Below are 22,821 nucleotides of genomic sequence, written 5' to 3' on the forward strand. Positions count from 1 at the left end.
AATCGGACAAGAGACATCATGTGAGGCGGAAGCGTTGCAGCGAAGGGCTTGCTCGCTTGTTTTATGGGCTTCGTCCACTGCCCGCTCAACTGCTACAAGCACGCCATTTCTCTGCATTTCGATCTGCGAGCTCTCTTGTCTGCCCGCTCTGCTGCGGTAAGTCTTCACTTGTTGATTCAAATTGCCCTGTTTCTAGGGTCGCTAGTAGCTCATTAATCCAGTACAAACCTTGAGGTTTTCCTGCACTATCTTTCACCAAGATTGCTTGATTCACGAGTTCCAGTTCCACTTGCAGGGGCGACCAAAATGTACAATGCAAAGAAGTTCTCCACAACAAGCCTGGTGCACCATAGAACTCCTGGAATGCCTGATCCCCGCTTTTCGTCTGGATCCAACATGGCAATTAGTGACGATGGTGGTGGTGAAATTGCAGCTAGGGTAGCAGCTGCCACAGCCTCAAAGCAGCGCTTACGTTGGACTTCGGACCTACACAATCGCTTTGTAGAAGCTGTTACCCAGCTTGGTGGTCCGGAAAGTAAGTTGTGATATTTCCACATCTTTTTGCTTTGAGGACAGTGCATTTTCTAGTGTTATAATAGCCATCAAAATTTGTTTACCTTGCTTGAAGCTGTCTAAAATTCTGGGCATGTTTGGCACATTTTTATTTCATGGAAATGTCTCCAGGCTTTGTGTAGATAACTCTGCATTTATGTTGTGTAGTATGGCAGGCAGCTAATTAGGTTGCTCCATAGAACGGCGCTGTTTGCTGTCATGGAGTGTGCTCATTTTGGTGAGAGTTTTTTTGGCTGATCAAAGGCAAAAAGTAGTTCATTGGTTGCTCTCCCTGCTTCACGTGATTTTTATATGCTGTTCAAGAGATCAATATCGACATTAGCACCCCCAGTCTTCACTTCAAGAGAAATTTGGTGGATTCATTGACATTGTTTGGAGTTGATTCTCCTTGATTATTTCTCTATGGACTGCCTCTAGCTTCTTTTTGACATGTTTGAAGTTGAACACAAAGAAAGAAAAGCGTACAATTTATCACTCAAGCAAATTTAAAGTTGTGGACTTTCAAAGATCAAATAGAAATATGTGAAAACTTTCGTATAAAGACAGTGTCTATGATTACAGTAGGCAGGAAAATTAGCTAGTTCTAGTATTGATTATCCTTTTATTAAAGTGGCTTTTCTTCTCTGTGAATATAGTTTTGTGTCTCGTAGTTTCTATGGATTTCTCTATTCTTCCTTTGGATTATCCTAAAAGGTGTTCTCTCTTTAGGCACGAGATATAGGCTCCTCCTTTGAACACTTTGTTTTCTCAAGGAAGTAGAGAACAACATTAGTGGTTTGTTGTAAAATTTGAGGACTCTTTAGGAGTTGAAGGTGTAGTTTCACATTTGGTCCTCATAAAGTTTTCTCTGAGCCTGCTTTTCGCTACAGGAATGTTTTGTTAACTTATCAACCTACGAGGATTCTTTGCTTTCACAAAGTAACCCGCCACTCCATGCCTACAATGTGAAACTCTCTTTCAATTCAGTTGTGTTGAAGTGCTAAATTCTATTCTAGTTGGTCTTTTATTTGGCATGTGGTGCCCAAGGTTGTCTGAGCTTCAATTGTTTGCTTTTTCGACAAGCAAACCGGTTCTTGGAGTTGTTAGTTGGCATCAATGGATTCAAAAGATTATGTACATTTTCTCGTCAATGGATTACATAACACAGTTTCAAGGTGTCTCTGGCGTTGTTTACCTATTTTGCATAGCCTTGAACAGTTCTTGAACTATTTGGTGCCTCTTTATTATGTCCCGCGTATAAGAGAAGGGATCTAGTCCAAGTTATTTTTATAAAAGGGAGGCCAAGGTCTCATTTGTAGTTATTGACCCCACTGGCAGAGTGCTAGTGGTTAGCTTGCAAGGCTAGGAGTACGTGAGGTCACCTTGAGGAGGTGAGGTTGGGTGGTATGGAACGCTCGGTCTTACAGGTGTACGCCTACGTCCTTGGACGTTGGCCTCAACACGGGGGTGCTGCCGATTGGTGGCTATGGTTGGGTGGTTTGTCGATGTGTGTCTATAGGCGGTCCGTGTAGCCGGGAGATCCTCTCCAAGCTTTTGTTCCATGGTATCAGAGCGGGCTTGGGTGCAGGAAGGACCATGTGCACACCTATGGATCGTGGCGAGTCGGATAACATCAATTTTGTGTAATTCTTAATGACTAATTGTTGAAATTATTTGTTTTTCTTCTCATGAGTATGTTTGCATGTAAAAATTATTTGTCCTTTTTGTTGATTTTTGATAAAAATCAGCAATTTAATAGGTGGGAATGTTGTTATTCAGAAAATTGACTAAATTCTCTTGTTTTTGTGTAGTGAAATAGAGAATTTGATGATTTTTCATCGACGTTTACACCAATTCAGCATATTATGTTTTTTTAAACTTTTGTGTGCTCTTCTGTACAACACAGATCAATTCAAGGATACAGGTAGTGTCACTAACTGATGACATGGCAGTGCCACCCAGACACACATACGGACAACTAACGTGGTGGAAACTGTACAGACAATGCTGATGTGACAGAAATTGTACGTACTATTGACGCGGCAGCAGTACGGACGTCCGTCTTTTGCGTTGACATGCTGACGTTGCAACTTGTACGGAATTCTGCTTTTTCGTGCTGGTTGATTTTACTGGCAGATTTTGAGCCAGTTGCTTTTGAGGATTATTGCTTTTGAGTTTGAAGATTTTGGAATCCCTTGTAATTTTAATAAGGAGCCCTTGGGGCCTCACTTAGTAGAGCATCTAGACGCAGAGTTTGAGAGTAGAGGTCCCTCGGGAGTTGTACTTTGCAATTATTAATAAAAAAGAAATATCGAAAGGGACGCCAGACTTTGGGGCCAATACCTTTGGGCACGGAACTCCGCCAGGCCGTGTCGACTCTCTCTCTCTCTATTAAAGTTCAGTGATTATGTAGTTTCTGTTCGTGTGTTGCCATTGATTTCTCGCTTGGAGTGTCCAAGCCGGTTACAAATAGAGAGAGAGGGAGAGAAAGAGAGGGAGAAAGAGAATTGCTAGAGAGAGAATGGCCTCCCTTGTTAATTGGGGGGGAGGGGCACCTGTATGATATCCAGCTTCCAGTGCGCCCACACTGCTCCAGGTACTCCTGCGTGACTGTCACGTGACACATCCAACCCTATGTGTCCGTGGACAAGCTTCCATACGACAAGGGTTCAGTCAATCCAGTCAATCTAGATTTAGAAGTGATTTGGCACTTTTGTGAATCCGTTCGTAGATCGTGCATGGCCAGACACTTAGTGTAGATGCATATCCTCTAGTTGCACACAACATGATTATTAGCATTCCCAGCAGAATCCATCAGAATTCTTCAGGGGAAATTTTCAATGCATTTAGTCTATTTTTCCTATTTTTGACATTTTTCACTTATTATTTTTAAGTGACTTTTGTTGGAAGTGGTTTGCGAGGGTTGGACATAAACCTGCTAACAACTCCCACTGCATGAGCAATGTCTGGATGTGTAGCAACCATTGCATACATCAAAGAACCACATGCGGATGCATAAGAAATCCCTTTCATGACTTGTTTGGTAGCATCATCTTTTGGGCAATCAAGCTTGCTAAGCTTTGTGTGTGGTGGTAAAGGCACACCAAGAGGCTTAGCATCAGCCATATGAAAACGTTCAAGTACCTTCTTGATGTACTTGTCCTGTGAGAGAAACAACAATCGTTTCTTTCTATCTCGCTTTATGCGCATGTCCAAAATATTTTCAGCTGTACCCAAATCCTTCATAGAAAAGGCTGAATTCAGCTCTTTCTTCAATGCATCTAATGTCTCTCTATGCTTTTCTGCAAGTAGCATATCATCCACATAAAGGACCAACACAATAAGGCTTCCATCCTCAGCCTTTTTAGTGTAAAGACAGTGATCTGCATGACTGCGTTTGAACCCATGGTTGAGCATAAAAGTATCAAACTTCTTGTACCACTGTCTAGGGGATTGTTTTAACCCATACAAGCTACGTTTCAATTTGCATACCAAATGCTCTTTCCCTGGAATTACAAAGCCCTCAGGCTGCTGCATATACAGCTCCTCATCCAAGTCACCATGTAAGAAAGTAGTGATCACATCCATTTGATCCAGCTCCAAATCCAAGATAGCACATAAAGCAAACAGCACATGGAGAGTGGACATCTTCACCACAGGTGAAAAAATCTCCTGGAAATCAATGCCTTCCTTCTGTGCATAACCCTTAGCAACTAGACGTGCTTTGTACTTGGGTTTGTCATCAACACATTTGACCTTATAAACCCACTTGTTAGGAATAGCTTTCCTTTCTTTGGGCAAAGGCACAAGCTCCCATGTATTATTTGCATACAATGATTGCATCTCAGATTTCATAGCAAGCTCCCACTTACTCTTATCTTCACATGACTGGGCCTCTTTGTATGTAGGAGGCTCTCCCCCATCCGTCAACAAGACACAATCCAAAGAGGGCTGAAACCTCTCTGGTTGTCTTCTTACACGTGTAGACCGCCTCACCCAATGATCTACATTAACCGGCAAGGGTTCTACATCATGCGGAACATTAACCCCATCAATTAGAGGCTGATTTTCAGCATTTATACCCTGCTGTAATTGATTTTCAGGCTGCTGATTTTGACCCTCAGGCTGAATTTCAGCATCCCCTTGCTGTCCATTATCATCTGGCTCAATGATAACACGCTGACCCTCATGACCAGCGTCAAAAGGAGCTGAATTTTCAGTAGAAAATGGCTGTGAAAGTGATTGATCATGCTGAAATTTCACCTTTTTATTATCAAAGTCACTGGATGTGGCATTTTTCAGCAGCTTAGGTTCATTAAATACCACATCCCGGTTGCGAATTACCTAATGTGACTCCGGAATCCAAACTCTATATCCCATTTCACCTTCATCTCCATAACCCAAGAAGATGCCTTTCAAGGATTTCATATCAAGTTTGGTCCTCAAGTCAACAGGCACATGTACATAGCATTCACAACCAAAGACTTTCAAGTGGTCATATGTGTAACAGACTTGGACACTCCAAGTCAAGAATCAACCGCGACAGCACCAAATAACCACTTCAAAACAATTCACAGATCACAATAGATTTGCACTGGCCCGGCGGAGTTCCGTGCCTAGAGATATTGGCCCCAAAGACTGGCGCCCCTTTCGGTATTTCTTTTTATATTAATCAATCATCAAAGTACAAGAGAGCGGTTAGGGTTTCACTCTCAGACTCTGCGTCCAGATGCTCTGAGAAGTGAGGCCCTCACCACTAATTTAAAGGTTACAAGGGATGCCCAAAAGCAGAGCCCCAAAAGCTTTCAAAATCAAAAGCATCAGTTCTCTATCTCTCTTAGAGAGTCTTTTCTTTTTTTTTTAATAAAAAAAAGCAAAAGCAAAATTCGTGTCGCTCATCATTTTTCATTTTTTTTTTTAATAATAATCCGCCTCCGCGATTTTCGGAATTTAGGGTTTTTGGCAAAAATTAGGGTTTGCAGGAATTTTAGGGTTTCTGGCAGAAATTAGGGTTTCTGTTGTCCGCCACGTCATCACTTTGTGACATACCCCCCTCTTGAAAGCATTGTAATCGACCGCGATTACGCCTGCAAAACCGACAAAAGCCATAAACCGTCTTAGCAGACACTGACTGTTAGTACCTACGTACTAGGAACACACATCTAGCACATGTACAAAATCGACAGTCACATCACACGACATCACAGGACATCACCAGACATCACAGGACATCACATGACATTCAACATTCATTCGGATCTTAGACCATGATTTATCGGCAATGTAGCTAGCAATCACATCTAGGTCCAATCGGGACCTCATCGATGTCCGATTGACTAACCCCTATTGCAACCATGTCTATTCGAGATCAATCAGACCAAAATGCTGCAGTCATTTCGGCTATCAGTTCTTGCACTCACAAGAAGTCAAGAACAAATCAGTATCATAATCAAGAATTCCATTTCATAAAGTCATCCAGCAGAATACTGTCAGCTCTCAGTATCCCTGAAGCTCAAAGAGACATTAGTGACTTTAGTATCAAAATCGAGGCATCTGTTGACAAAGGAGTGGAGTAACTCCCCTCTTGTGCATCCCACTGCACCAGATCTTCGGCCAAGCTGAGTTTTTGGGTTCCGTTTGGAGTAGACTATGCTAAACCAAAACATCGAGGTAAAGTTTCACAATCCGAGGAGTATCTGCTAGGTCCTCCGCCTCCATCCACTTCGCATCAAATGCAGGAAAGTTCTTGAACTTAACCAAGAACCGCCTTCGGACTTTACCTTTCTTCGTATCATTATGTGCCAAAATCTGTTCAGGAACAAGGATCTCCTCGTTTTCTTCCACTTTGGGTTGCTCATCAGGCTCCCCATCATCAGGCACATCACCTTTAAAAGGTTTCAAGAGACTCACATGCAATGCATTGTGAATCCTCCAAGTATCTGGCAGTTTCAATCGGAAGGAGACATCATTTATCTTGTCAGTAATCTGGAAAGGTCCGTAGTATCACATACTAAGCTTTGGAAAAAGCCTCTCCTTTCCCTGTTTCTTTCTTAGGCGTGCCTTCTCAAAAGTAAGAGCACCCAATCATCCTCCTTCAGTTTCCAGTTGCGACGATGGCGATCCGCTGCCTTTTTCTGTCGTTCTTGAGACTCCTGCAAAGTCTCGCGAACCTTGGCAAAAGCCGTATCCAAATCTCGCGAATATTCATCCGCTTCAAATTTCTAATCTTTCGTGCTCAGGAAGGATGGAACCTTCGCAGCAGTTTCAACAATCTCACATGGCATCTTCCCCGTCGAAGAGTGTATCGTGTTATTGTAGGCAAATTCCACCAAAGGTAAGTTCTTTTCCCATTGAGTCTTCTGATGCGAGATACAAGACTTCAATAAATCTAAAATCACTGAATTGGCAATCTCAGATTGCCCGTCAGTCTGCAAGTGGAACGATGACGAGAACTGCAACTGTGTGCCAATGTTCTCCCAAATTGCCTTCCAAAACAAACTCATAAATCTGGGGTCTCTGTCGGAGACAATCGTCTCAGGCGTGCCATGTAATCAGAAAATCATCGTGATCATTCTATATTCTCGGGAGATCAAAAAAATGAAATCCATTTCAATATTTTCCGAGGGGCGGGTGGGTATGGGTAAAGGCTGTAACAATCCCTGTGCCTTATGCCTGTCAAACTTGACCTTCTGGCATACCAAGCAACTGCGCACAAACTCTTCCACATCCTTCTTCAGTCTCCGCCAAAAGAAATCTCTCTCTACCCCTTTCATGGTGGTAGCAATGCCGCGGTGACCGGTGGACAGTGGCAATCAGTCATAACCTTTTTCCTCAACGGCTGTGTAACTCACAACATAGTCTTTTTCATCAAGTAGCCTTCCCGAAGGGAGTATCCAGCTACTGTCTCCCCATCCCGTATCCGTGTGTGAAAATATCTGCAAAATCTGTATCTGTGGCACACTGATCGACCATATCCTCGAAGCTCCTATGATGTATCGCGGAAATAGCCAGAACCAACGGTTTCCGAGACAAATCATCTGCCACCACATTCTTCTGTCCCTGCACATGGACAATCTGGAAGTGGAACTGTGACAAGATGTTCACCCACCGCATCCGCTTTTCCGAAAGCTGCTTCTGTGACAAGAAGTAGCGCAAACTCTGATGGTCTGTAAAGACAGTAAAATCCGCTCCGAGTAGGTAATGCCGCCACTGAGTAAGAGCGTGGATAACCGCCAAAAGCTCTTTCCCATAGATCTGTGCTGTCATCTCCGGCCTAGAGAACAAACGGCTCCCGTAAGCTATGACATGGCCTTCTTGCATCAAGACCGCACCTAGACTACGACCACAAGCATCACAAAATACTTCAAATGACTTTTGCAAGTCCGGCAAAGTCAAATCTGGTCCTGTAGTGAATTTCTCTTTCAATGTCCGAAAGGCAGTCACCTCTGTGGGTCCCCACGAAAAAAGGTACTCCTTTTTGTGTCAAGGTATGCAAAGGGGAAGCAACCTCTGCAAACTTTCGTATAAACCGCCTGTAGTACGAACACAGTCCCAAGAAGCTTCTAACTTCATGGACATTCCTCAAATCGGGCCAATCACGGATAGTCTCTATCTTGGCCGGGTTCATTTGCACTCCTGCTATTGACACAATGTGTCCCAAAAAATGTATCTCTGGTAGGAAAAATTTACTTTTCGTAGCATTAATCACTAATATGTGATCTCGTAATGCCTGAAAGACTTGAAGCAGATGATCTCTGTGTTCTGCCTCATTCTTGGAGAAAACAATGATGTCGTCAAAGAAAGTGCCAACAAATAGCCCGTACTCTCGAAAAATCCTGTCCATCATCCGGTTAAATGTCGCAGGAGCATTGGTTAAGCCAAAAGGCATCACCAAAAACTCAAATAACCCAAAAGTCGTCCGAAAAGCTGTCTTGTAGACATCTCCTGGTGCTATCCTGATCTGATGATATCCACTCTTCAAGTCAATCCTGCTAAAGCACGAGGATCCCTGTAACCTGTCGAGTATATCATCGATCCTAGGAATCGGAAATCTGTTCTTGATGGTGATTTCGTTGAGAGTGCTATAATCGATGCACATTCTCCAAGATCCGTCTTTCTTCAAAACCAACAACACTGGAGAGCAATACGGTGAAGTACTAGGCTGGACAAGACCCTTTTCCAAGAGGTCTTTCACTGAGTTCATAATCTTTTCATTCTGTACTTGGCTCACACGATAAGGTGGCCGATTCTGTGGCGTGCTTCCAGATATCAGATCAATGGTATGATCTTCAGGCCCTCTCAAAAGCAATCGGCATGAGCGTGGAGAAAAAAAAATCTTGGCGTTCTTTTCTTCAGGTCAAAACATATTCAACCTTTATCCATCGTTCAGTTCTCCCAAAAGAATGAGTAAGAAAACTGAAGTTCATCAAGTACAATCTCTAAACCCTTCATTTATCAAAGTCGCTTTCTCGGCCCGGTAGTCAACCACGGCGTAGTTCTTGTGGTACCAAGGGATCCCGAGTAGAACGTCACTCACGTGCCCTGAACACCCCTGTCATTGCAAACGAAGTTTGCCAATGCTCGGTGTAATGGCAACATCCCATCCGGGTGCCAGTCGAACTACCTCCACCTGTGGCGTGAGTCTGTCGGGCGTAGTTCCAAATCGAGCCGCCAATTCCAAGTGAAAAGAAGTTGGCCTTGGCTCCTTCAAAAGAGCTTCCTGATCCTTCACTTTGCCCCGAAAGCGACGAAGTTTGTACTTTCATTCATTTGATTCGGTGCAAGTCCCACGCCATGTGGTACCAGTTCTACTTTTCTATCTGCCTTTTTTGCCACATTCCTCAGCTGCTCTCGAACTCTCAGACCTGTCGTCGTTTTTATCATTCTGTTCTTTCTGTGCCGTATCAGGGCACTTCGCGGAAATATGTCCATGTTCCCCGCATCCAAAGCACTTCCCCTCTCTGATGAAGCGAGCTCTCTCCTCAGGAGTAAGCTTGGGTTGTGCATCCCTTTTTTTTCTCTGGGTTGCTCTTTTCATTCTACTTTCATTCCCAAAAGTTTGTTCGGCTCGTTGTGTCATGGCCTCATCTGTGGGGTAGGTCAGACTGCCAGAGTGAATGGCAAAGCCCCGCTTCGCATGACTCATCAACTCCTGAATAGAAGCTGACTTCTGTTCCAAGCAGTGATTTCGGATCTCTGTAGGTAGACCCAAGGTAAACCGCTCAATCTGTTCTCTGAACGAGATCTTCTTGAATGAAGAGGCGGGTAGAAAAGAGCTCCAGAATCTTTCACAATAAGAATTCAGTGTATCGCTCTTGGTCATCCGGAGATGGTTCCAAGCAGCTCGTATATCTCGCTCAAACTCTTGAGTCAACCAAGAAGAAATAAAAAGCCTCTTGAATTTCAGCCATGTAACTGGCACAGTCTTGCTTAATAGAAGCGTGGACCACCAAGTATGAGCATTCCCCTTAAAGTAAGAGGCAGCTCTCCGAATCTTGGAGTGCTCTGAATAGCGTCCTCCCGCGAAAGCGATGTCAAAGACACAGCCTTCGAAGCATCTGAGTCTCCTGAAAAGTATCAAACTTGATCGAGTGGCCACCTTCCTTAAACTCTCGGACTTTCTTGCTTTTATCTTCGAGAAAGTCATACTGGTTGGATTTGTAAAAATTCTTCTTGTTCGCATAAAACTTTCCGTCATCGGAATCTGAGCTGTCTGTAGACGAGTCCTCAGTAGAACTGTCAGTCTCTGGGCGAGATGTAGCCTTCTTTGCCTTTCTCTTGCCCTTTCCAAAGCGTTGCTTCTTGCTTCGCTTTTTACCTTTTCTGTCTTCTTCGCTCGAATCCGAGGAGCTAGAAGAACTGTCAGAAGAAGAAGAAGAAGAACTGGATAGGTCTTCAAACTTGACGCGCTTCTTCAATTTCTTTGCCTTGTCAAATGTCGACCGACGACCCAAATATCCCGGGATGTCAGTGCGTTTCTTCTGCTTTTTTCCGTGCTTTTTGGCTTTCTTTTGCGTGTCAAAAAGCTGAGCAATCCGTGCATCAACCACGTTCTCCAGCTCCTTCTCCGTATATTTCTTGGAGGCAGAAGGTTTCTTGAGAGCGGGTTTTGGGAGTGGTGTTGTGGTTCTTTGCCACTCCATCTGTACCTCTTCCAAAGAGGTCTGGTTCATATATTTTGCCATCTTCGGGTCCTTGGCAAAATTGAGCATCATCTTTGTTGCATCGCCAATCAATTGACGACGCTCCATCTCTCTTTGCTCCGCCTGAGTAGGCCGAGGCGGGCCATACTCTCTGTCTGAATCTTCGTTGTGATCCCAGCCCGCATCTCCAGATGCAGAGGGAGCCGACTGATCCTTGCATGAAGCCATAGGTGCCGCGGAAAAAAAATTCGGGGATCGGATTTCCGTAGAAGAGAAATCGGCCGTGCTCTGATACCACTGTAACAGACTTGGACACTCCAAGTCAAGAATCAACCGCGACAGCACCAAATAACCACTTCAAAACAATTCACAGATCACAATAGATTTGCACTGGCCCGGCGGAGTTCCATGCCTAGAGATATTGGCCCCAAAGACTGGGGCCCCTTTCGGTATTTCTTTTTATATTAATCAATCATCAAAGTACAAGAGAGCGGTTAGGGTTTCACTCTCAGACTCTGCGTCCAGATGCTCTGAGAAGTGAGGCCCTCACCACTAATTTAAAGGTTACAAGGGATGCCCAAAAGCAGAGCCCCAAAAGCTTTCAAAATCAAAAGCATCAGTTCTCTCTCTCTCTTAGAGTCTTTTCTTTTTTTTTTATTAAAAAAAAGCAAAAGCAAAATTCGCGTCGCTCATCATTTTCCAATTTTTTTTTTTTAATAATAATCCGCCTCCGTGATTTCCGGAATTTAGGGTTTTTGGCAAAAATTAGGGTTTGCAGGAATTTTAGGGTTTTTGGCAGAAATTAGGGTTTCTGTTGTCCGCCACGTCATCACTTTGTGACAATATGAAGCCAGTTTGCCAGACCAAACCTCTTCAGGGATGCCACCATCAAGTGCACGATGTGGAGATCGGCTGCATATATGCACCGTGGTTTTAAGTGCCTCTCCCCAAAACAATTGCGAGAGATACAGCATGCATTGAATCTTCTCACATAACGTGCGATTCATACGCTTAGCCACACCATTTGAAGATGGATTATAAGGGGCAGTGTCACAAACGGGAGCGCATAACAATATAAAATACATTCGGATAAATAGACTTTATTACTTAGTACTGAAGCCAAAGGATACAGAGAGAAATAGATAGAGAGAGAGATAGAGAGTGAGAAGATCGACACAATACTGGGGACCAGAAGATGGGCTGGTCCCCCCCCCCCGTAATAGTATCTTTATTACTGAGGAGAAGTCTATACAAGCACTTGAGCCGAACGTATTACCACGTTCGTTCTAGAATAAGACTTGTTGGTTCCCGAAAGCCTCGGCTTCCGATTCCTAGGGCAAAACCCTATTCCAAGGAACTTCCATTCCTTATTCCAAATCCTTGAGAACCAAGGTTCTCGCCTCTGGATCACACCTTCTAGACTCAGGGCATGGCATCCCTGCAACTCTTTTCCCAACTCTGTTTCCAGAGTCCTCTTCCTGCAGAACAACTCTGCTTTCCCGGATGCGAAGTCCTTACTTGGGAATCTCAACTTCCGGATCACAACTCAAGAGACTACCTTTCTCCGATCCGTGGATCTACTTCCCAAACTTGGGTACGAAACCCTTGGGCTGATCTGGCTCTAGTTCCTCAGAGCGCTTTTATCCTGCAGAGGCTCATGCCTTCCTCTGCTCCTACTCCCTCACGAAGAGGAAGTACACCTGCAATCAAATAATTAAAGATCATAACATAAAAATCGTACCTTCAAAGTCGCGACGCTCATAACGCAACTCGGTTCTCGAAAAAAACAATTCCCCGGAAGAGATCTCTGCATAGAAAATCCTCTCTTCCAATCCTACACACAAAAGAGGTGTGTTGTCAGGTTCCTTCTCGTAAATCAGCCCCGTCTAGGACGTTTATGGGCTGAAAACAGAGAAAAACAGCAGCTTGTCGCGATGGAAACACGCTCCGTAGGCACTTCTTCGCGAGGGAACTCGCGCACTGAGTCTTGGCGACATCTGGTACACTTGGGGCAGCCATGGGCGTCACCGGCAAACGTCTTCTTTGCGGGTGAACTCTGCAGCAGCATCTCCTTGCAAAAACTGATCCTCCCTCTGGGAGAAGGCATGCGATGCTTTTGTAGCTCCCTGGCCATGGCAAAGATAGCTGCTCGCGTAGAGATCGCGGGATTTTTTTTTTTTTTTTTCCGTTGTTCTGCCAGAAAAAGAGAGAGGGAAAACGCTGGATGATCTGTTGCCTTATTTATGAGATGGCTGCCCACTTATTGAGTGGGCGGCCGGCGTATTTTAAAAATAGTCTGAAATAATAAGTGGGCGGCCGGCCTATTTTAAAAATAGTCTGAAATTGCCCAAAAACTCAATAAAACCTTATAAGTTAAAAACAATGCTTTCACAGCACTTCCCAGGCATCCCTGGATGCAATCACATGCACAGTTGCAATGCAGACATAGACTTCCTCGCGAGAAAGCATCTGCTTTCCCGAAAGGCAATCCCGCTTTCTCAAAAAGCATTTGTTTTTCCTCAAAGTTTCCTCTGAACCCATCTTCATTCAAGTGCTTGCTTTTCCTTGTGCACAATTCCAACACAGTTCGGAATTTCCTCTCGACTACGGATATCCCCTTTCCGATGCACCCGTCACCCACCTTGTGACGCATCAGGAATACCCATCACCTAGTCTTTTCCTACCGAACTTACGGTACAATCTCCTTCGCGATGCTCTATGTCACCCATCCTATGACGCTTCAGAGATGTCCGTTCCCGGATGGTCGGATACTTCTTTCCGATGCTCCTTGTCACCCATCCGATGTGACGCATAAGAAGCACCCGTTCCTGGTGGCCTTACAAATATTCCCTTTCACAGTGCTCCTGTCATTACTTTGAATGACGCACTAGGAATACTCCGTACTCGGATGTCTCCAGTGAGAAAATACCCATTAGGAATACCCATCACCTAGTCCTTTCCTACCGAACTTACGGTACAATCTCCTTCGCGATGCTCTATGTCACCCATCCTATGACGCAATAGAGATGTCCGTTCCCGAATGGTCGGATACTTCTTTCCGATGCTCCCTGTCACCCATCCGATGTGACGCATAAGAAGCATCCGTTCCTGGTGGCCTTACAGATATTCCCTTTCACAGTGCTCCTGTCATTACTTTGAACGACGCACTAGGAATACTCCGTACTCGGATGTCATCGCCCTAAGAGTGTAGATAATTCTGGCCTTCCGAGTCCAGAGGAAACTAGTGACAAAAGCGTTTGCCTTCGGTTTCTCGGGGCATAGTCCTGGTCGTTCTTCTTGTTCACTTTTTATGGTGGATAAGGGGAGCGGCCGGGCTTGCCCCGCCCGACTCCGAAAACAAAACAAAACAAAAAGTGAGAAAAACCCTCTCACTTAAAATTCCAATAATTCATTTAGAACTATTTTTCCTTGATGTTCCAAGCGAGAAAACCCTCTCACTTATAAATCCAATAATTCATTTAGAATTATTTTTCTGTCAGATAAAGCCAATTTAGCAACAGGCAGTGAGCTCCCTTTTAATCCCATTCTCATCACAAAAAACATTAAAATCTTTAGAAACATACTCCCCCCCATTATCTGTACGTATGCATTTAAGTTTCAAACCCTTTTGAGTACAAACAAAGGCATAAAACTTTTTAAATGTATTTAAAACCTCACTCTTGTCCTTGAGTAAATAAACCCATAGCTTATGTGAACAATCATCAATGAAAGACACAAAGTAACGAGAACCACCATGAGTTTTTATTGGCATTGTGCATACATCAGAATGTACAAGATCCAAAATACTAGCCTTTTTAGAGGCTCTATGAGAGTAAGAAGCTTTTACATGCTTCCCAAGTACACAATCATCACAAAAAACAAGTTTAGAGCTTTTTACATCAATCCTACCAAGGGAGGAAAGAGTCTGCAGTCCCTTATCACTCATATGTCCAAGACGCTTATGCCAAAGCTCCATGTGTGATTGCACTTCTGCAATTGCAACAAAACGACCAGGTAATGCCTTGCAACGCAGATAGTATAAAGTACCCTTCTTACTGCCTCTAGTCACAAGCATAGATCCCTTTTGGATCTTCCACATGCCACCACCAAATGTAGTGAAGAAGCCTCTGCTATCCAACTGCCCAACTGAAAGCAAACTCTTCTTGATAGCAGACACATATCTAACATCATGAAGAGTGTGTTCCTGGCCATTATCAAGTGCTAGGTGTATGGTGCCAACTCTCTCAATGTCACAAGCATAGTTATTGCCCAAATACACTTTTCCAAGGTTTCCTGCAGTGTATGAGGCAAAACACTCCAAAGAGGGAGTTACATGAAAAGAGGCACCATTGTCAACAATCCAAGATTGTGACAGGCCATCATGAGTAGAAAGCAAAGCATCTATCACATCATGCTTAGTGATATGCATATCCTCAACAGTCATGACATGTGGATCTAAAGATGCAACATAAAGATCACTAGTGTCTTCATTTTCATCAATCTCTTTAATGACAACACTAGAGATCACATTTGCCTTTTCAGGCTCACTTTCCTTAGGGGTAGAGCTGGCCTCTTTGTCATTTTTCTTGCCTTTTGCATTCATTTGCTTCTTGCGCTCCTGCTCTTTCTTAAAATACTTGCAATCGGGCTTTTTATGCCCCTTTCTTCCGCATTGATAGCAAGTGATGTCTTGTTGTTTTTCCTTGCTTTTGCTGCGATTTCTTTGCTTATTTGCAACATTTTGCCTTTTTTCATTGCGTCCACGCACATTATAGGTTGATCCACTGCCACTCCCACTTGACTTGCGTCTAATCTCCTCATTGAGGATAGAACCACGCACACCATCATAGGTCAAGTTTGAGTTGTTACTCAAAGAAACAACCAATGCTTCCCAAGACTCTGGCATTGTCATAAGTAGAAAGATAGCCTTGAGCTTATCATTCTCAAAAGCCTGCAAACCTGAATCACTCAACTGACTCAAAATCCCACCAAAGGCATTCAAGTGACCAGAGACAGATTTGGACTCATCAAGCTCTAAGCTTACAAGCTTCCTCATGAGATGGACCTGATTTACAGGAGTCGTATTCTCATAAGTTGCTTTAAGCTTATCCCACACAGCCATAGCCGTGTCAAGTCCCTTGATGTCAACAAGGATATCATCAGTCACAGCCATCTTGATGTAAGTAATGGATTTCCTGTTAAGCTTAGTCCAATCTGCATCTGACATACCCTCTGGCTTATTTGCAGACAAAGCATCATCGCACTCTTTCAAGAAAAGAATGCCCTGTATGCGATCCTTCCATAAATCAAAACCTGTACCTTCAAACCTACGGATCTCAAAGAGGCTCTTAGAGTCCGAGGATGATGAAGTGTTAGCCATAATGAGGCAAAACAAAAGCTGATAATTTTCAGCCAAGAAGTACAATCACTGTACCGCAAAAGCAAATGCAAATATATAGTGTAAAAGTGTCTGCAAGAGCAAATATAATGCTGTAATTTACTTCAAAAGTAAAATTTTCAGCAAGATGACATATTGAGCATGTCAAACTCAACGCATAGAACAACCTCACATCAAGTATACATCACCAAATGCAATGACCCTAATGTTGTACATGCCACAGTTTCACTGCATAAAGTACATTTGTCAATACACATAAGAAGTGAAAGTTGCTCAAATAATTGAATAAACACCTGTAGGCTCCAAAAGCCTCAATCTCTCTACTCAAATTGATCACAAATGTAAGTACATAAGTGAAATTTTGTCGAATTTTTCAAAATTCAGCAAAAATCCCAAATTCTCACTGCTCAATTCTCCATTGTAGCTTTGCCACCTGCACCTGTAAGGATTGCTGAAATTAGCAAAAGCCCCAAGTTTTGTCGCGAATAATTGCTGAAATTTGACAAATTTCAGCAAAGTGGTAGAAAGCCCCAATTCCAAACGTGAAATTGGGTTCCCAAAGTGCCCTGTGACAGCCTGTAAACTTGTTTTTGTTGTTTTTACACCTGAATATGCAGAAAATGGCATGTTTTTAGCCAAAAACAGCCCAAAAACACCTGTTTTGAACTTGTAATTCCCTGTTTTCAGCGTGTAAGCAATGGTAGTCGACGTATCGTACTTGGAGAAGAGAGAGAAAGCTGCTGTGCTGCTGTTTCTAGAGAGAGAAAATTTGCGCAGGAGAGAGAAACTCCTTCCTACGCGTGAGAGATTCGCCCAAGGCACGTAGCCTTGCTCTGATACCAGTTTGTTGAGCGCAGGGAGTGTGCGAGAGCAGGAGGAGATGGGCACACACTGTTGGAAGAAGGATGCGTAGCAGATCGAAAGAGAGAGAGAGAAGGCTCAAGCGTAAGAAACCCACAATTGTCATTTTTGAGGGTTCTTTGTTTTATTAAGTACACTTATAAGTTGTCCGGCCAAAGTGGCCGGACACTTAATAAAAAATGTGTGTACTCACTTGTAAGTGAGTTTTAAGTATAAGTATGTGTACACTATACAAGAGGGGGGCCACAGGGGGCCTTTACCCCCAACAGCCTCAGGCAGGAGGCCCATGGCAACCTTCGACCGGATGGATCTTCACAGAGATGCGTAGAGTTGGCAGGAGACTGGAGGATCGCTTCGCTGTGGGGTTGCTTCGATCTTGGGAGCTCTTGCGGCGAGGCCTGGAGCAACGCCAGCCTTCTTGCACGGAGGAGCGCCTACCACAGCCACTTGTTTGGAACCCCATGGTTAGCACTCAGAGAGGGCACTTGGTTGGTAGTCGGTCTCATGTTTCCTGGGGTTCCATGGCAGCGGGTCCAGCACACTCTTTAGGTGACTGGTTACAGTTTTCAGGCTTGTCAGAGGAGCTACAGGGCTTTCAGCTACAGGGCATGAGAGAAGTGCAGAGCATGTGTCAGGACATCTCAGAGGCAGTACTAGCTGAGTGGCTCACGTCTCTCGAGTCAACAGCGCCCAGATGGATGGGAGCCTTCACGCGGCTGGAGGTTCTTATCTCTGTTCGGGCTTGCTCAGAGATTGTTCCCTCCTTGATTTTCGAGCTACAGGGTGAGGGACGCTTACAGCGAGTTGCAGTAGAGGCTCTGCAGGTGGCAGAGTGCTGGTGGAGGGACCCTTTCTCTTCTGCAGACCACCGAGGTGTCCCTTTCTTTCAGTACACTATTCGACTGGGACGTCACATACTGGCAGCACAGAGAGAGGCTCGCCCTGCTGCAACACCTCATTGGCAGGAGGAGGGTCTCACAATTGAGTTCTTGGCAGCTTTTTGGGAGAGGTTGTGGGACTCCAGACTGTCGAGGCGAGTCACTTTGTTTCAGTGGCTGGTCGCACACAGAGCTACAACAGTTGGGAGCTGGCTTGTGCACAGTGGCCTCTCGTTTGCATGCACAGCTTGTGACCACCTTGTAGAGAGTCAGCGTCACTGTCTTTGGGACTGTCCCTTGGCACAACAGGTGTGGCTCCGTGTTCTTCGGCTGATGCTTGCTCTTGCCACGGCTCGGCAGTACACTTGGGGGGTAGCTGCTTGGTCCACTCTCACGGGCCTAGCACTTCAGTTTGAGCTTTCATCCACCAGCAGGATGATAGTGATGCAGGGGGGCGACCTTCACTCTAGCTTGCACAGAGCTTACTCCACACGAGTGGTGCAGTGAGAGAGAGGTGTGTTGGGAGCTCATTAGTTGCTTGACACTCTGGTTCATCTGGCGGGCCCGTTGCTTCCGCATCTTCGAGGCGCGGCGTGTACCACAAGTAGAGACTGTTCGGGATCTTTGGCTTGAGCTGGTTCATACTCTCAGAGGACAGTTCGAGAGACTCCAAGGCAGTTCCGACCTCATGCGGGAGCGTAGAGAGGCTTTCCTTCGACTTTGGCGTCCTGGGCCATTTTTCACCATGGATCAGGGTGTGCTCAGATGGCATTACCGTCCACTTGTGTGGCTCTTCCCTCCTCCCATCCCCCGATCTAGCCTCATTGTACATATGTTGTTTTTTCATTGGGAGAGTCTCTCCATCATGATTGTTGTAGTCTCTCTTGTAGAGGAGGTTGTAGCCCTATGGGCAGTTTCATTAACTAATAGAAGGATCTTTTTCTAAAAAAAAAAAGAACTGGTCCTGTAGTCCAATTCTGTTTCAATTCCTGAAAGGTAGTCACTTCTGTGGGTCCCCACGAGAAAAGGACTCCTTTCTGTGTCAAGATATGCAAAGGGAAAGCAACCTCTGTAAACTTTCGAATGAACCGCTTGTAGTACGAACACAATCCCAATAAGCTTCTAACTTCATGGACATTCTTCAAATCGGGCCAATCACGGATATTCTCTATCTTGGCCGGATCCATTTGCACTCCTGCTGGTGACAAAATGTGTCCCACAAAAAAAGTGTATCTCTGGTAGGAAAAATTCACTTTTCTTCACATTAATCGCTAACTTGTGATCTCATAATGCCTAAAAAACCATAGGCAAATGATCTCTATGTTCTGCCTCATTCTTGGAGAAAACAATGATATCGTCAAATAAAGTGCCAACAAATAGCATGTACTCTCGAAATGCACTCCTTGGCACCGCCCTTGGGCCCGACCAACTTTGGTTGCACCAACGTTAGCAGTTAGCGCAAATCGTGGAAATCAGCCTTTACGCAAAATGTGGGTCTTGCTTTATTTTGAGGGTTTTGGGCCCCTCGGCCAAGTTCTGATAAGTTGGTAGGGTTATGTTTTTAATCCTAACCCTCTTTAGGCCACTTGGTTAGAATCTGTAAGCTGGTAAAAACTTCTTCTGCGTCTTCCATTAGGTTTTAGCCCCCTTGGCCGGGTTTTGTTAGCTAGGCCATGCCACGTCATCAGTTTGTGAGACAGAAGACTATCTGATGGTGTTTCACAATTTAAATATGGACTAACATGCATGGTACTATACTCCAACAATTGGTTCACATGTCACATGACGCTTATGTTTTGAATGTCTCGTAATGCAAACATGGTATGCAGCTGTTGCTTCAATTTAATGGCCAATGATCAGGAGTCTGCTGGACTAGCTGAAACCGGCCTGTACTTTCAAAAAGGGCGGTAGACCTTAGACTTAAACCTTATTTGCTTTCACCCATTGAATTTGTCGCCCACTTTACCTGTACTTTCAAGACACAACAAAGGGGAAAGGGATACAGGCTGCTAGAATGCACCTGTATGAGAAGACCGACACCAGATTGGCCCACAACTTAGGCGCCCCCTTCGGTATTTCTTTATTGTTTAAAAGAGAGAATAAACGCTGTGGTTCCCTACAAGCTGCCCTGCACAAGCTTGGTTGAATTTCAACTGTTCCGGCATTTCGGCAGCATAACTGTACTAGGACCCTTCACAGTCAGTATTCCCACACATTGAATGACTTTCCTGACGCATACGGGCACTTTGCAAAACCTGGCGAGAATCTGTAGCACGCTGAATTCTCTGTTTTCAACCCTGAAAATGCGCCAGATCACCTGTACAGCGGTCCCCTCGTGTCCCCGAACCTCCTGGGGGTATTAGGGACCGTTTAGGGCCAAAACCCTAAACCTGCAAAAATACATAGCAGGCTGTAACTTACTGTTGCGGGCTCCGTTTCGCGTGCCGGTCGCATCTGTAGCAAGTCCTCGAGCTCCCGCACCTATAGGGCTACTTGCCCTTTGAATCGGACGAGATTTCTGGCGTGAAACCTCTCCAAATTCACGTGTACCTGCGGGGGATTAGTCGCTAGCTAATCCAGTAACTATGCAAGAGGCTCTTGCCTTGGCAATCGCGCATGAACCCACACAACTGTACATTGGTCAATTGAAAAGCCCACTAGAGGGGCATAACATATTGCTATAGGGGAGAGAAGGGCAGTGTGTAGCGTGCAGGGCATCACTCCTGGCACCGCACTGCACATAGGAGGGAAAGGAAGCACTCCATAGCTCTTAACCTGTGACAGGAACTTGCAAAATGAGCCTCCCAGCTATAAATTCAGCGCCACTTCTTGTTGCATGAGGAAAGTGCACAGAAATGTGTCACTTGGCACATTTATAGCTTATTTCCCGTTTCGGGGTTGCCGCCTAAAAATCTCCCGATCGGTTGCCCGGTTGACTTCACTGCAGAGTAATAATGTTCCCCTTGTCATTCCGGAGGTAATGACGCGAACACATTTTCAGGTCTCAAAATAGCAATTACCTAAATTTTAGGAGATGCTGCCATTGTATCTTTCTAGGTCATCTGACCCCCTTTGTACACTGCAGCCACACCTAGAATTGAAATGTAGCCTCTGTAGCAAAGGATTCCACTTTGGCTAGTCAATGACCCCACTTTGGCTAACCATAGTCCTCGACCAACCTTAGTGCTCTCTTGCCCTCAGGCCTGGACTCCTCTGAATAGTTCCACACTAGCTATGCAATGCAGGGCAGTTAGATTTCCCGAGGGGTGTTTCCAAAAAGTGAAAGTAAATAAATAATAAGAAAGAAATCAACAAAAAGGATAGATAGTAGTCACACGCTGGTGACACTAATATTTTAGATATGGAACTTAGTTTAGTACATGCTCCCTTCTTGAAAGGTGTGGTGGTATTTTTTCCTGGTGGGAACCATTTACTTGTGGAAAATGAGGACTCCCCTTCAGAAAATGCTTGTTCATAACATTTGTGTTCAGTACTCGCTCAAGTAACAGGTCAATTTGAGCAATAAATATCATTTTGCTAAATCAACAGGGGCCACTCCAAAGGGTGTTTTAAGAGCTATGGGTGTTCAGGGCCTTACGATTTACCATGTCAAAAGCCATCTTCAGGTATTCCACTCCCTCCAGTATCTTCATGTAGATGCCCCCTTTTTTTTCTTTTCATGCTGTATGAAATTCATGCTCATTACCAGCCTCTGTGCTTTGCAGAAATATAGGCTTGCTAAATATATGCCCGAGTCTGGGAAGGATGGTAAGTTCAATGACACTTTCACAGTTAACTTGTGTTGCTATCATCTACTTATGGGTTTAGAAATTGAGGCCTCTCATACACTTCTAATAATTTGACACAGGGATGGATAATGAGAGGGGGCCGTTAGCAGATGTTTTAACTAATTCCGATGATGCAACGTGAGTTTCCTTCCATATTACTTTAGTCAACATCCAACTTCAGGACTGGCTTAGGTTTTTTTGTAAACCCGTTCTGGTTGACAGGGGCTTACATATAACGGAGTCTCTACGCATGCAGATGGAAGTGCAAAAGCGTTTGCATGAGCAACTTCAGGTATCTAAGTATTAATATGCTCATGCAACAGTGTATGTAGTGGATTGCTCAGTGAGTTTAGATATTTTTGTTGTGCTAGGTTCATCGACAGTTACAGCTGCGAATTGAAGCACAAGGCAAGTATTTGCTAAAGATACTTGAAGAGCAACAGAGGCTTACTGAGACTTTAAGGCCGCCTGTGAGTGCCTCAAAGGAGCCAGAGGAACCTTTGTTTGTGGAGCCCCTTGCAATTGAAACTCCAGAGGCAAAGTCCAATTACCCACAAAATTTGTACAGTTCTAGTCAATTACTAGATCTTAGCAGCTCAGCAACTGGTCTTATGAATATGGCTCTAGCCAATTATGCTAAGTTGTCCGTTGAAGGGTTGACAGCACAGGAGGAGAAGCCTTTGCCTGCTGTCGGCAAAGAGGAGCTGGCGCATGAAAGAGGCGAATTGTCATGCCAACCCCCTTCAAAGAGACCCCGGGTGATTGATGACGATTTGAAAGGAAACGAAAAAGTATTGGATCGCCTCGATGGTCTTATGCAGTCAAAAGAGTCTTCAGATCAGGATTGACGGAAAATGGTGGGAGCTTGTGCAGGTCTTGCATCTGGAAGGCTTGAGAAAAGCTGGTTTTGAGGGTGTCTCACTTACTCCGCAGTATGCGTTGCTACAAGGTGAGATGATCCTCTCATTACCACGCACTAACCAATGGATGTTGTAGATTCTGGGAGTGCTTATGTTCTCTCGTATTATGAGCTGCTTGCTCTTCAGGTTGTTTCATAAGTTCTCTTTATGCAATCAATGAGAAACTTCTACAAAAGATCAGAGTGTAAACTTAAATATAATTGAGAGGTTTAGCTTTACTTTGCAGTGTAATTGTACTTCTCTGTAAAGCTTAATGGCAATGCGAATTGTTAGTCTCGAATC

The 22,821-nt window shown here is 44.4% G+C and overlaps 1 protein-coding gene across 1 annotated transcript; it reads left to right on the forward strand.

Annotated features, from left to right (window-relative positions):
- Positions 1-22,714, forward strand: LOC147448648 (myb family transcription factor PHL13-like). Its single transcript, XM_086521198.1, has 7 exons — positions 1-156; positions 296-535; positions 21,381-21,457; positions 21,557-21,599; positions 21,700-21,757; positions 21,842-21,911; positions 21,991-22,714. Exons 2-7 carry the CDS (start codon positions 307-309, stop codon positions 22,465-22,467), a joined length of 954 nt encoding a protein of 317 aa, XP_086377324.1. The 5' UTR covers positions 1-156; positions 296-306; the 3' UTR covers positions 22,468-22,714.
- The last annotated feature ends 107 nt before the right edge of the window (positions 22,715-22,821 follow it).

Source organism: Adiantum capillus-veneris, chromosome 10 (assembly GCF_014529385.1).
Source record: "Adiantum capillus-veneris isolate H3 chromosome 10, ASM1452938v2, whole genome shotgun sequence".
Taxonomy (NCBI): Eukaryota; Viridiplantae; Streptophyta; class Polypodiopsida; order Polypodiales; family Pteridaceae; genus Adiantum; species Adiantum capillus-veneris.

Excerpts from the sequence above, each read along its gene's own strand:
- LOC147448648 (XM_086521198.1), top strand. The coding sequence starts at position 307 with ATGTACAATGCAAAGAAGTTCTCCACAACAAGCCTGGTGCACCATAGA. Across the intron at positions 21,758-21,841 it reads ACTAATTCCGATGATGCAAC|GGGCTTACATATAACGGAGT; the intron begins GTGAGTTTCCTT and ends TCTGGTTGACAG. Across the intron at positions 21,912-21,990 it reads GTTTGCATGAGCAACTTCAG|GTTCATCGACAGTTACAGCT; the intron begins GTATCTAAGTAT and ends TTGTTGTGCTAG.